This window comes from Engraulis encrasicolus, chromosome 15, assembly GCF_034702125.1.
Source record: "Engraulis encrasicolus isolate BLACKSEA-1 chromosome 15, IST_EnEncr_1.0, whole genome shotgun sequence".
Lineage (NCBI taxonomy): Eukaryota > Metazoa > Chordata > Actinopteri > Clupeiformes > Engraulidae > Engraulis > Engraulis encrasicolus.
In genome coordinates, this window is record NC_085871.1 from 15,418,174 (window position 1) to 15,433,918 (window position 15,745).

Genomic DNA, 15,745 nt, shown 5'->3' on the forward strand with positions numbered 1-15,745 from the left:
ATACTAAATGCATTTTTGTAATCTTTCCCCTAATGTCATGTCACGTCATTATCAAGACATCTGGTTTTATCTTGAGTATTATCTGCCTCTTAGATGGATAGGTAAGACGTCGACCAGCCGTGCCATTGTTAGGGAATCGCTATACGCGCTCACTTGACCTGCTGTGAACGCTCTAGCTATTTGTGTTGTTGGCATTGCAGTGTGATAGGCTATGTTGGAAGTCCAAGCAATACGACTTGGTTTTGCTGTGGTGAAAAAATGCAGAGTGTCCGAAAAAAAACCCACTTGTCAGACGTTGACAATCTGAGCCTCTTTTGATGAGTCTCAAGCTGCATTACAGTTCATGCCTAGATAACAACTTTTGGTTTTGGGGCGCGTTGGGTAAGGGGGGCGTGTTGTTAACATGCCATTTAGTAAGCAGGCTCACTGACTGTATGAACTGGAGCAATTTGAAACATAGGCTACTCAGAACTTCAGAAGCAGTAGCCTATGAAGGGAACATGGTGCACAGCAGCTTTTTTCTTCCTTTCAGCCCAGGTCCAGTGGGCAAGAATATAGTTGTAGAGTAGAGTAGAGTAGAGTAACTTTATTGATCCCCAGGGGGAATATCTTCTGTGTAACAAAAACATGACCACCATAAAAAGTAGGGGTGGGTATTGGCAAAGGGTTCACGATTCGATGCGCATCACGATACACATGCCACGATGCGATTCTATCACGATGCATTGCGATTCATGTACTACTGTGATGCATTGCGATATTTACTTCAGTAAATGTGTAAAATACAGCTTATTTGTCAGTTGCTGTGTAGCTTTCTTAAGTCAGTTCATTCTATTTAAGCATTCTATCATCTGGGAGAGAGCTTTCATCACAACAGAAATATTACCTATTCTCTACTGAACAAAATAACCCGTGGCAAATCGAATTTTATTGTTATCAAATAATCAATTGTCAAGAATCCATGCAGTATATTGAGAAAATAAGTATCACGATACCTTGTCATGAATCGATGCATTGTATCGTGAGAGTAAGTATCGCGATGCATCGATATGACGATTATTTTGCACACCCCTAATATAAAGGCCTATACATTATACATACATTATTTGTCTGTATATATACGCCGAGACTATGTCATCATATACCGATATACCGATAGAGGCACTGGGCCCTCAGGAGTCAAAAATTGCCCGGGCCCTTTTCAGATCCCAGTCCAGCCCTGATATTGTACATGAGGACCCATTTTGGATTTTAATTACTAATATCATCCCACTTAAAATGTTTTATTAATGTTATGTAAACATTCCATCAGAACAAAGGTTACATTTAAATGGATGATGGCATGATTGAAAAGAGGTTGAGCATGTAGTAGGCCCACCTGTGGCTGCACCTGTACTGTTATTGTGTGGTTTTACTCTCTGTGCTGTGATGTGATGTGGTGGAGCATGGTGTTGTGTGGTGTGGTGTGGCCTGATTCACACCAGACCATATCACAAGTGAGATATGGTCTAGAGACCACCTACTGAAATTCTCGTATAGGGGAGGTGTGGTTTTACGATTGCCACGCCTGTTTATTGGCCGTAAACTTCCATTTGTCGAGGACTATGTGCCATTATCTGTCCATCCCTCCCCGCTCTCGGATTGGCTCCCTACCACAGGCCAGCGCTTTGGGACGAGATTCCATGCTGCCTTTCAGATCGGAATGATTGTGCAAAGCAGCATGGGATTTCCCGGCTAGGGGTGGTGTGGTGTGGCGTGGTGTGGTGTGGTGTGGTGTGGTGTGGTGTGGTGTGGTGTGGTGTGGTGTGGTGTGACGTGATGTGTTGTGGTTCTGTAGTGTGGTGTGGTTATTGGTGTTGTGTCATTTTTTAAGGTATGATTCTTTCTTGTGTCTTCCCGTGTGAGTGTGTCGTCTTGTGCATCTCGGCTGTTGTTACCACGAGCAACGACCTTGTGTTTTTTTATTCTTGTTTCTGGCTCCCCCTTCAGTAACTTTGGGGTACTACATGTGTGGTAATGTGGGCACAGGGAGAGTACAGGAGCCCAGGTAGGAGTGAGTGAGGTGAGGCAATACGCAGGTAACAGAAGGGTGCCCAGTGGACCACCCTGTGTTTAACTACACCAGGTTGTGCACTTGCTGTTGGGTACATGACCCTGAATTAAGCTCAATCAAGCTTAGCTTGTTTTGCTTACTTACGCAATTAAATGCCTTTCAGTTGCCCAAGGGCTGTGCTCCTGACTGATCAAACGTAAATGTGCTGGTGTTAGAGGCGCGCACACACACACACACACACACACACACACACACACACACACACACACACACACACACACACACACACACACACACACACACACACACACACACACACACACACACACACACACACACACCTATTCACAATGCTCTCTCTCACTCTCTCTCTCTCTCGCTCTCTCTCTCGCTCTCGCTCTCTCTCTCTCTCTCGCTCTCTCTCTCGCTCTCTCTCTCTCTCTCTCTCCCACACACACACACACACACTCTCACCCCCCCCCCTACACACACACACACACACACACACACACACACACACACACACACACGTTGGCAATCTCGTGCTGTCTCTCAGGGCTGTCTGATAGTGTTGCGTTGTGTCACGGGAGAGGGCGACAGGATTACCTATGTCCTCCCTCGTCATCCCACCTCCTCCAGCTGCCATGATGGATTCCACAACCCCCAGCAGCAGTCCTCCGTGGTGGAAGCACACATCCATCATTTTTCACTGTCTCTACCCCCCAAACACACGCAAGCACACACACACACACATGCACGCAAGCACGCACACACACACACACGCGCATTCATACAAGCATGCACGCACGCATACACACACACACACACACACACACACACACACACACACACACACACACACACACACACACACACACACACACACACACACACACACACACACACACAAGCACCCCTACAGTTACTCGCCCTTGATGACGCAAACCTGCCATGTTGTAGCCTACATGAACAAGTTCAAAAGGACACTTTTTCTTTGAACACATTTCATCGAACCCTTTTCACTGAACACATTACTTTCTATGAACTTTGAACTGAACGCAGCATTATTCATAACTATTTGCATTTGGAAAAACTTGCTGATGCAAGCCTGGTTGATGCAAGCCTGCATGTGTATGAGATGCCAGCTCTTGTAGCACAGCTCAGGGGTGGATTTCTCGAAACTAAAGTTGCTTACTACATTAGCTACTTTGTTGTTTTCAATGCATTTTCCCATTGGCAACTACCGAAGTTGCTAACAGGCTAGCAACTTCTCTTTTGAGAAACTCACCCCCAGACTAGTAGTTATAGTAGAGCTCCCTCCCTAGAAACCTGACAAGCATACTCTGCTCCTGGCTTGGCAAAAAGCCCGGGTTTTAGCTGACTTGGTCCAACTCTCTCTCTTGTGCTGTGAGGTGGTGGGTTGAGGTCTGAGGCTGGTTTGCGCTGTACAGGAACACCTCAGTCAAACACTACATTACATTACATTTAGCAGACGCTTTTGACCAAAGCTACTTGCGAGGAGGAAATTCAGGAAGTGAAGGTAAGGGGTCAGCACAGAATACAGCGTAATACAAGTCATGTAGAGCAGATAGAGAGCAGAGGAATAGTAGAGGACCTATGAGACATCTATTTTAGACATCTATTTTGCATTGCATTCCCATTACATTACACTTTTTATATAAAGCGACTTACAGCTATTACAGAGTAATGGTCACAGTCCTGGAGCAGTGTGTGGTTGGGAGTCTTGCTCAAGGGCACCTCAGGCATGGACTGAGAGGAAGTGGGGGAGATTCGAACCTGCAACCCTCTGATCTAAAGCCCATCTCCTCAACCACAAGGCCACGGCTGCCCCCATTTACATTACGTCACATCACGTGTAGCAGACCGTTTGATCCAAAGCCACTTACTGCAGAGGATACAATCATCACATGGAGTACAACATATGTGGAAAATACAGAATACACAGGTATGACAGTAAGGTTAATGCAGGTGTAAGTTTAGGTTTAGTTTGTTATGAAGGGAAACTGTCTGGCAAGAGGAGAGTCTTCAAACGCTTCTCGAAGGTAGAACTAGGCAAAAATTATCCTGTTCTTCTAGCAGCTGCTGCTGTAACGCCCTTCGCCATTGTGAGATAATCAGGGGGAACATTTTGAACTCCATCATCATCGTCCAACTACCCAACCCCACAGGCAAACCACCAACATTACCCCAGCCAGGACTGCCCAAAATGTGAGCATAATCCTGAGTGGTTTTCACAGGTCCAGATCATTCCAAGAAGGGTCCAGTCAATTGAAGCTAATAAAGGGGTTTTCTCCAAGGTAGAGGTACAATAATTCTCATTTGGAAGCCAGCCATATGTCTGCAGGCCTGTAGTCTCCAACTGGAGAAGCAAACACTCCACCGATCACCACAGGGTCTCTTGTGACGTAAGGGCTTGTGTGGGGGGCGTGAAAAAATGTTATTTTTCAGGGGGCTCGACCACCTTTAGGCAGCCAACACTCAATTCGCACTCCACTGATGCAGCCCAGAGGGTCTTTTTGTGGGTGGGAGAGGGGTGGTGGGGAACGACAAATTGTTATGTGCGGGCTCCCAGTAGCCATCTTTTTGGACAGACAGGCCTTTGGCCCGTTTCCAATACGCTATGAGCAGCAGCAGTGGCGGCAGCGGCATCTCAACTCACACACACACAGGGCCAGGGGAAATATCTGGCCGTGTGTGTGTGTGTGTGTGTGTGTGTGTGTGTGTGTGTGTGTGTGTGTGTGTGTGTGTGTGTGTGTGTGTGTGTGTGTGTGTGTGTGTGTGTGTGTGTGTGTGTGTGCTTTGTGCGTGCGTGTGTGTGCGCGTGCGTGTGTGTGTGTGTGTGTGCGTGCACACGTGCGTGCGTGCATGCATGCGTGCATGCGTGGATGCGTGCGTGCGCACGTGTGTGTGTGCGTGTGTGTGCGCGTGCGTGTGTGTGTGTGTGCGCATGCATGAATGTGTGTGTGTTTATGTGTGTGTGTGTGCCTGTGCTTGTGTGTGTGCGTGTGTGTGTTTGTGCGCTCCGTGCGTGTGTGTGTGTGTGTGTGCGCGTGCGTGCGCGAGTGTGTGTGTGTTTCAGTATGACTAGATGCCAACCCTGCTCCTGTATTGCTCCTATTGTGGCTCACCAGACCCCCAGTGCCCATGCAGCCTGTGCCCGTTGCTGGGTTGGGCTTGCACGGCCTGCCATAGCTCATTGGGCACTGCTCTGGGCACACTCCAAATGGGCTCTGGTTTCCAAGTAAGCAGGAAAGCAGGCCCCACCTGAACCCCTCTCTCCCTTTAATGGGGCAATTAATATACTTGCCAGGCACGCACACACGCACGCAGGCAAACACGCACACACCTTTTTGTGTATGCAGTCCAAACACACATACAAGCTGGTGCAGGCACATGAAGACAAGAAAGATTAGTATATTATATCAACATTACTAATAGCATGATGATACGTACACACACACATACACATTCACACACACATGCAAACTTTCTGTCACTCATATTCACCATCTGATATCACCTAAAAACACATATGCACACACTTGTACATACTATGCGCAAGCAGTAAATATCATGTTCATAACTTAACATTGACACACAGACACATTCACATACAGTCTCAAGCTCTCTCTTTCTCTCTCACCCACACACACACACATTCAAGTATTCTCTCTCTCTCTCTCTCTCTCTCTCTCTCTCTCTCTCTCTCTCTCTCTCTCTCTCTCTCTCTCTCTCTCTCTCTCTCTCTCTCACACACACACACACACACACACACACACACACACACACACACACACACACACACACACACACACACACACACACACACACACACACACACACACACACACACTCAGAGACACACATAAGCCCTTCGCTCCGTGAACCTCCAGGCTTACTTGTGCTAACGTCCTGTGAAATCTGTGAAATACACCCGTCACATCAGGCAGCGGAACCTGCAGGATTTAGGTCTTAGGAGACCTCCCCTCCTCCTTTTATCTTTCATCGCCGTCCATTGCATCCTTTCCTTCCTCCCCTCCAGTACACCATATCATATCCCCCTTTCCCTCCCCACACCTACTCTTCTCCTCTACCCTGCTGCGTCTGCCACCTGCCAACTCTATCTCTACCTCTCCCTCTTATTCTGCCTTTTACTCAGAGGTGTCAAAAGTAAAAGTAAACGTGAATTCATGGTGGAAGTACAACACTGAATAGTAATGGTGGTGGGGTGGCGTCCGCGCCAATGTCTTATCCTGTGCGTATCGCTCGGTGCGTAATTCCAAGAGCAGTATGATAAAAGGAAGAAAGGAGTCGCACACTGGAGCTGGATGCAAAATCAAAAATTGTATTAAACAAAGCCGAAAAATGTAAATAAAACCGACAGACAGGGGACAAACGTTTCGGGTCTAGCCCTTCATCAGTGTTCCCAGTTTGAAAAAAACGTAAGTACAACACTAGCACATGATATTACATAGCTGTTACACCATTTACTCCATCGTACCTAATTAGATGGATAGACTGTGTTTTTACAGGAAAAACTGGTTACTCAAATCAGTAAGCTTTGTTGGAAGGAAATTGTGTTGCTTTTTTTTACTTTTACTTTTGACACCTCTTATTTTACTCGCTTGTCCTCCTCTGCCTCCTTCTACACTGTAGCCTGGACATTAAATGAACCTTGAAGAACCTTCAGTTGCCACCGTGGAGAAGCTGTGGGGAACCTTAAAGTTCTTAGAGGATCTTGTATGTAAAAAAGGTTCTTTGAGGAAAATTGGATTGCGACGGATGGTGGAGAACTGTGAAGAACATTTTGTTTCTTCCCAGAATTAAGTCCAAAGTCATAACAAAGACGAAAATGAGAAAGGAGAAAGCACATATCTCACAGGTGCCCCCTTTATGATAAATATATTTTTAAGCTGAAAATGTCAACAAGTGTGCGTGCGTGTGAGTATGTAAGAGAAAGAGGGAGAGTTTGGGGGTTCTCGTGGCTCCTGCAAGGTCCCGATTACTTCCCTCCACACTGATATGTGATCTCAGAGAGCACTACGCAGTAACATGGTAGCTTGGGGCAGCAGGTGTGTGTGTGTGTGTGTGCGTGCGTGCGCGCGTGCGTGCGTGTGTGTGTGTGTGTTTATGTGTGTGTGTGTGTGTGTGTGTGTGTGTGTGTGTGTGTGTGTGTGTGTGTGTGTGTGTGTGTGTGTGTGTGTGTGTGTGTGTGTGTGTGTGTGTGTATTCGGAGGCGGTAGAGGTAGACGTTTGCTAAATCACTCGCCGGCACTCCCTCGCTCCACTGACACCACTGAATACCATTTTGGAGCGTGTGGGGCCCATATTTAAGATGGAGATGCCCTTTTAAATATTTTGTTTGCTTTGGACGTGTCTGTTAAAATCAAACTGCTGGCTGTATATCAGTGCTGCTGGCAGTTTTAGGGCTTTGGGATGCTCAGATGGGAGTGGAGTGGAAAAGATATCATCGCTTTTTAAACTGCTGGTTGTAGTCCCTGAGAGAGAGGTAGAGAGAGAGAGACAGAGAGAGAGAGAGAGTAAGAGAGTTAGAGTGAGTGAGTGTGTGGGTGTGGGTGTGGGTGCGCGCATGCGAGTGCACATATGCATACAGTACGTGTGTGTTAACGATTCTCTGAGCATGTAGAATAATGTTTATCAGTGTGTTGGGGGTTGTTGTATGAGTGTATGTGTGCTCAGGCATGTTTTTTATGCATGTGTGTGCTAGAATACAGTACATTTATTGATCCCAAGGGGGAAATTATTTGTCCTTTTACAGTTTTCTGAGCATGCCTAATGTGCATCTGTGTATTTCAGTGGTGTGTGTGTTTGTGTGTGTGTGTGCGTGTGTGTGTGTGTGCGTGCGTGCGTGCGTGCGTGCGTGCGTGCGTGCGTGCGTGCGTGCGTGCGTGCGTGCGTGCGTGCGTGTGTGTGCCTGAGCGTGTGCCTGTGTGTGTGCCTGTGCCTGTGCGTGTGCGTGTGGATGTGTGTATATGTGTGAGCATATGTGTAGTTTACCATTTGTGCGTGTGTGTGTGTGTGTGTGTGGGTGGGTGTGTACCCATGTGAATGTTGATGGGAAAGAGTGTGGAGAGAGTGTTCATTTTTAAAAGTTGAAATCCCCTGTGGATCTTTTCTCGTTATCATGCATTCATTCACTGGCTGTGTGTGCATGGAAATCCACAGCCAGTAGACAGCATTTCGGAGACTACAGCGCTATGCTGAGAAACAGCCACTGAGTAAACAGACAAGCAGTTTGTTTTGGTGTGTGTGTGTGTGTGTGTGTGTGTGTGTGTGTGTGTGTGTGTGTGTGTGTCTGTCTGTCTGTCTGTCTGTCTGTCTGCTTGTCTGTCTCTCTGTCTGTGCGTGCGTGCGCGCGAGTATGTGCGTGCGTCTGTGTGTGCACGCCTGTGTGTGCAATTTGAGGAGAGATGAGCGTGCTCCAAAGCAGACACTTGGGGTCGTCAGGTTTTCTTGAAGCAGGCACCAGTAGGCGTTGCCTTGGCAACTGAGATGCATGCTTCCGTCAGTCAATCATCCTGGCAGTTGTGGTGTGTATGTGTGTGTGTGCGTACATGTGAGTGAGAGAGAGAGAGAGAGAGAGAGAGAGAGAGAGGGAGAGAGCGTTATGTGTGGATCCCATAGGATGGTAACAGCAAAGGGCAAACAAAACATACAACTGGCATAGAACCTGGAGTTTGTGCAGAGAAGTCTGCCAACTTATTCACCCTTATAGGTTTTTTCTACCTCTGTAATGAGGACACAGGAGAATGGACAGAGTAGAAGAGGGAAATAGATAGATAGAAATAGAGAGATCGAGGAGCAAGAAGGGATTGAATGAGAGAGAGAGATACACATGTAGATAAAGAGAGAGAGATATTTAACAAGATACTAGATGGAAAGAAAGAGAAAGAGAGACAGAGAAAAGCTAAAAAAAAACACTAAAAAAAAAGATAGACGAAGGAAGCAACTGGAAAAAGACAGACACCATTTCTCCAAGTGAAGTGTTCTAGCCTTGCTAGGACGCGTAACGGCCATTTTTCGCGGGAGTATCCAATTATTAGTTACATTTAGAGCTTGCTATTGGATACACTTTAGTAAAATCTATGAAATAGCCATTACACGTCCTAGCAAAGGCTGGAACACTTCACTTTGAGAAGTAGCCAGAGAGAGAAAGATGGTCGTAACAGACTCTTTCCAGAGTTACTGCAATGAACAGATCGCTGCCGTTAAAAGCATTGAAAAGTTGCAGAATTCCGCCTGAATTGAACAGACCAGAGTCGGCTAAAGCAACAAAAGATTTGTCCTTTAACGTTCAATCAGGGAGAACGACCAACCGAAGGTTGTGTTTCGGAAAAAAAAAATCCATTGACTGTCGCCTGCTGCCAACAAACCTTTATGACATACAGTATTTTACAGCATATTTTTGGCTGATGTTCAACTTCTTTTTTTGACGTCCTTGACGCCAGAGCGGCTTCTGTGGCTTTCAGCACTTTTGCAGCCTGCGGCAGTTCTTTTTCGTAAGACTCGGTCATCATCTCTATGGGAGACGCTCATTGGCTGTCGACCTGAAGAAGAGAGCGTCAGGTCAACAGCCAATGAGCGTCTCCCATAGAGATGGCTCCCTCATCTCACTCAAAGAACCGGGGACATATTCATGTCCTGTTTTTTGCTGCTAGCTCTTCCATACAAAGTCAACTGCTTTCGCTGCTTCCGGTGCTTTTACCTCCTTCGGTCTACCCATAGTACGACCTCAACGTTTCTACCAGTTACGCCAAGTTTTTCAGCCCATACAGATCCCTTGGTGGTGGTGAGTAGGTACGCATGGATGACAGATGGTTGGAGGGGGATTTAGCATAGGGGGATCAGACAACCTTTCATTTGGAGATTTTTTTATTTTTTTTTCGCCAAGCAGAAGTTAAGTTTCTCTGCCCAGCTCCTATAGGGTGGGGTTGGATGAATGGAATAGATGAGAAGATGAGCTGGGATGGACAGGTGGGCTGTACTGGTTGAAGGGACGGAGGGAGGGAGAGAGAGAGAGAGAGAGAGAGAGAGAGAGAGAGAGAGAGAGAGAGTTGGAAGATAAAGGAGTGCAGGTAACTCTCACTGGATATATTTGCCTTTCTCCCCCTCAAGGAGAAGCCTGATGTGGGTCCTTCATCTCGTCCCTGAGGATTAAACTGGGAAGACTCAAAGGACTCAGTCTGTGTGTGAGAGAGAGAGTGTGTGTGTGTGTGTGTGTGTGTGTGTGTGTGTGTGTGTGTGTGTGTGTGTGTGTGTGTGTGTGTGTGTGTGTGTGTATGTGTGTGTGTGTGTGTGTGTGTGCGTGCGTGAGCGCGCGCGTGTGCGTGCGTGCGTGCGTGCGTGCGTGTGCTTGTGTGCATGTGTGTGCGATACAGAGAAAGAGTGAGAGAATATGTATTTGAGTGTCTGAAAACTGCCCTCTAACCACTGAGCCTTGCATTGGGGTTGAGTAAGCCAGGTGTATGATTGAAGAATCCAGATTTTTTTCTTTTCTTTTTTTTCCGTCATCGACTCAAAGTAGCGAACTGTGTGTGTCATCGGCTAGTCTCTATCCTACTGTGTATCCTAGTGTGTGTTTGGCAGAAGTGGACATCTTGGTTTAAGATAGTAATAATAATAGTAGTAATAATAATAATAATAATAATAATAATAATAATAATACATGCTTTTTTGTAGTGCTTTTCTTAAAAGGGCACTGTGTAATATTTTCAGTAGTTCATTTCATGCTGCCCATTCACAAATGTTACTTTTTTAACAAATACTTACCACTACAATCAAATTTTAAGTATTTATTATGACTGGGAAAATTGCACTTTTCATACATGAAAAGTGGGATCTTCTCCATGGTCCGCCATTTTCAATGTACGGAAATAGACATTTTTAGCTGCAAAACTTACTGTATTTTGGTCTAGTAAATAATGGTTTATTATGTAGTAAACTAAATAGTCATGAAAATATCAAATTTGGCAAAAGACAGCACAGTTTCAATGAGCAGCATAGTTGCAATACCTACTCTGGCCACCATCCTACACAGTGCACCTTAGACTCTCAAAGACACTTGTCTTTGATAGTGAAAGGCTTGCACCAGGCCTGGATAGGTAATCTGGCATACAGGGCATTTCCCGGTGGCCAGGCGGTCCTCAGGAGCCAATGCATTGGGGTCTGTTGTATTTTCTCACAGAGAGCTTCATCAAAATGTCTGGGCCTTTGTTGGTCCCAGTGCAGCCCTGCCATCCACATCGTATTTGCTCCAGTCAATTCAATGAACCAGCCGATCCCTACTTAGTGTAGTAGAACTAACTACATGTAGATGAACTAACTACAGTAATGAAATGACCTGTGTTTGAAGCACAGGGAGAAAGAATAAATACATATGGCGTATGATTAAAGTAAAGGGTAGGGCTTTTACTCTCTCAAGCCAGTTTGTCCACCACTGCTGTTTGACTTGCTTGCTGTGGTTTTGGTGTTAGCATGTTTTTTTTTTTTTGCATGCAAATGATGATATCTGATCACCGATTGGTCACTCACTTATGTCACTTATCCCCTCCTCCTAACAGACAATCCCGCCCCCTGGGATGCTCACCCTACAACCTCCCCAAGCCTGTCGGAAGTAGGAGGAGCAGGAGGAGGTGGAGGAGGAGTATCGCTGGCCCTGGACCGCCCCCTGACCAACCCCTCTCCTTTATCTCACCTGGTCCCTCCCCCTCCTCCGGACCCCCTTGGACCCCTCCTTCTGCCTCCGTCCCTGGAGTCCGTGGCTGCTACTACTGTCGCCGAACGCTCGCAGAGCCCCTGGGCCGGAACGGGGCCGGAGTCCGACCAATCAGGAGGACTGAGGTTGGCCCACGGCGGCAGCATGAGAGCCAATCAGCATTCGGATACCGGCAGTGGCAGGGTCGGCCACCAGGGCGGCGGTAGTGGTAGTGGTGGAGGTGTAGCAGCAGGGGCAGGGAGAGGTCAGCCCCCTCTGATGGACATCCTGCCTGGAGCTGGAGCTGGAGCTGGGGAGTCGGTGGAACCCAAAGCTTCCAGAGGCACCAGCAGCAGCAGTGGCGGTCGGAGCCGGGCGCGGTCGAAGGAGCGCAGAGAGGGCCACAGCGGCAATGGTGGCAGAGGGGGCTCATCCAGGAGGAGGGTTGACCCGGCCCGCTCGCCCTCCAAAAGCTCCCGGCAGCACGGCCAAAGCCACACAGACTCCAGCCTCAACGGAGGAGGAGGAGGAGAGGGACGAGGAGGAGGAGGAGGAGGAGGAAGTCATAGCACTCCCATCACTTCCACCGGCACCCCTGGAAGCCTCCCAGACACCTCCAGCACCAACCTCCAGCAGAGGGATCAGGCAGGGGCAGCGTTGCACAAGGCCCAGCCGCGAGACCGAGACGGGGGGTCGGAGAGGGAGAGGGTTGGTAAGGACGGAGGTGGTGGTGGCAGCGGTGGTGGTGGTGGTGGCGGTGGTGGTGGTGGTAGTCGTGGGCCAAGTCATGTGACCAAGAGTTCTGCGGGCGCCTCGACGACGGGCAGGAAGGCCACCGTGTCACCGGGGCCGTGGAAGATTCCGGGCTCGGATAAGCTGCCCAGCACCCTCCGCTCTGGGTCCTCCACTGTGAGCAGATAACACCACTGTATGCACACACACAAGCTCGTGCACGCACGCACACATACACACACACACACACACACACACACACACGTACACACACGTGTGCGCACACACAAACACGTACAAGAAAAATCACAGACAAACAGAAACACAAGCACTGTTACCCGTACACACATGTAGTTTCTATGAGGTAGAAGGAGTACTGTACAGTTCCATACCCACGCACGCACGCGTGCACACACACCCACACACACACACACACACACACACACACACACACACACACACACACACACACACACACACACACACACACACACACACACACACACACACACACACACACACATATGCACACATACACACCGACACGTGCACGCACACACCGTATCGCCACCATGACCCAGGGCTAAGGGGGTTAGAGATCTCAATGTGGCCCCACGACGATGCTTCAGATCAGATTCACGATGCTTCACATCAGTGCTTGCCCTGGAAAACCTTCATCACGTGGCTGCTGCCCCCATCCACTGCCCCCTCTGCCCTCTCTTCTCCTGCCCAGCCCAGCCCAGCCTAGCCCAGCCTAGCCCCAACCCTCCTGAGAGAGGGGGGGGTTTGGTCATCTTCATGCACCCACTTCTAGGGAAGTTACAGTACCATGTTGTTGTTGCAGTTGTCCTATTATCGTTATTTATATACTGTTCATTTTTTTATTTGATTTTATTTTATTTCAGAAAAAAAAAGATATTTACACCCACCACCTTAAAGAACTGGAAACATCTTCTTAAATGAAAAAGAAGAGGGGTATATATCGTATGAAGGGGGGGGGGGATAAGTAGAGAGAATGAAAGGGACTTGTGAGGAGAAAAAAAACAAGTGGACAAAAATATAAATGTGTGTGTGTGGCATGAAATGGATTCACTAAGGAGACTGTTGTGGACAGCAGCATGCGAAGGAGGTTTCAAATGGGGACCCTCTTGCATTCGAAACCACTAACTTAAAAAAAATATATATGAAAGAAAAAAAACATCAAAAAAACATAATGGACATGGTTATTATTGTGTATTCTTTTATACATATATAGAACAACTGAGTCTATTTTATGAAAAAAATATGAAGAAAGAGTGTTTGCTTGTCCTTAGCTTTTCTGCATTTCAGAGATTAATCGAGACAGAGAGAGTGGGAAATACAGTATATAAACAAAATGAATTATACACCCAAATATATAGTATAACACAAAAGATATTCATCAGTGAAACTCTGCCTTAAAGAAGACTGTATGGACTGAAGAGATATCTAATGAAAGACCACTGTTATGTTATAGAAGATAGATAGATACTATATTATGGAGACATATAAAATGACGTGGGACATATTTGTACATAGGCCTTCTGTCATGTCAAAGAGAAGCAAAAGCTAACTGCCGGGAAGATGATGTGGTGGTTGCCACGGAAACGTGTACCTGTAAGCGGAGAAAAAGAAGTAAACCCTCATTTCCCCCAACCCCACCCCCACCCTCGCCCTTTATTTTCTCACACGGCAAAACTTGTGACCTCATTTCGGAGAGCACATCAACCTGATGTTTGTTTCAAGTACGGTTGGTCGGTTGCTGTAGGCGAGGGGGGGGGGAAACCATCTCACCCGTAGTTGTGGTGCATCGGCTGTAATTCCCTTTACCTGGACTTTGTAAACAAAATAATTTTTGTTTAGTTGCACAGTGGCCTCACGCAGAACCTTGTGAGAGAGCCCGAGAGTGAGAGAGATGGTGACAGCAAGATAGGGCGGAGTGCCTTACCAGATGGAGAAGTGATGAGATGTTTTGTTCAAAGGTTTTTTTTCAGACACACACACACACACATGCACGCACACACGCGTCTGCGCGCACACACACACATGCACGCACACACGTGTCACGCACACACACACACACATACACACACACACACACACACACACACACACACACACACACACACACACACACACACACACATACACACACACACACACACACACACACACAAATGCCAGGCTGCTACTCTTGTGTATAGAAAGTCTATGTGTCTGTGTCAAAAGCAGCAGAGAACAAAGTGATGCCATACATTCCGACTCCCCTCTCTCTTATTTCAACCCTCCTTCCTTGACTTACGTACATGCTCCATTCTGGAGGGGGTACTGTGTTCTAGAAAATTGATGACAGCTAAGTTACAGCTAAGCTATGCAGCTTACCGGTAGTTACCTTTTTTTCAAGCTGCATTTATGTACAAAATTTGAACCTAACACATATATTTTCACTATCACACTCAATTGTCACTCCTAGTCACATCAGACAAAAACTAAATGCTGATATTCTTCCTTGCCATGGTTTGCTTGGAACCTACAGTAACAACTTTTGCAAATCAGGGGTGAATTTCTCCAAAGGGAAGTTGCTAACTACGGTAGCTACTTTATTGTTCGCAATGCAATTTCCCATTGGAAACTACTCAAGTTGCTAACGGCTAACAACTACACTTTCAAGAAATGCCCCCCAGTACATATAGCTTTCTACCTGACACACAAATCTTGGATTTCTGTAGAAGTGTGAGAGTTGAAATGTGTGTGTTATGGTAACATATTGTGTGTAAACAGGTTGAAAAAGCTGTAAATCAGACTAACTGACTGGAGTCTGTTCTATCAAAACAGAGACATTGAGCAATTGTATCCTGGAACACGGTTTTGCGACTTGCTCAGAGGTAGCATTGTCCGGGTGAGCCACTAAAACAGCTTTCTGGAATACCAAGATTCTCATCACTTCCATCGTTGAAACATAATGCCATGTGACTGAAACACAGTTGACGGACTTTCAGTGATTTGTACAACAAGAATTTAGTATTTATTGTTGCGTGCTTTTGTTGTTTTATTTCATCTCATTTTATTTTAATAAATTCAGATGGCATCAGGTCCACAGCCTTGCGTTTGTAGTGATAAATCAGAAGATACAGTTTTTAGTAGCAGGTGGAACACAAAATGGCATCCAATGAAGGACCCTTGTGGAGTTCATGTGCACAGTTGAA

General features: G+C 46.8%; 1 protein-coding gene across 1 annotated transcript in view; it reads left to right on the forward strand.

Annotated features, from left to right (window-relative positions):
• magi2a (membrane associated guanylate kinase, WW and PDZ domain containing 2a) overlaps window positions 1-11,797 on the forward strand; it is a 465,595-nt gene extending 453,798 nt beyond the window's left edge. The window contains exon 23 of the mRNA XM_063217120.1: window positions 11,656-11,797. Coding sequence (XP_063073190.1) covers window positions 11,656-11,712 — 57 coding nt within the window. The 3' untranslated portion in view covers window positions 11,713-11,797. The remainder of the gene's footprint in view (window positions 1-11,655) is intronic.
• The last annotated feature ends 3,948 nt before the right edge of the window (window positions 11,798-15,745 follow it).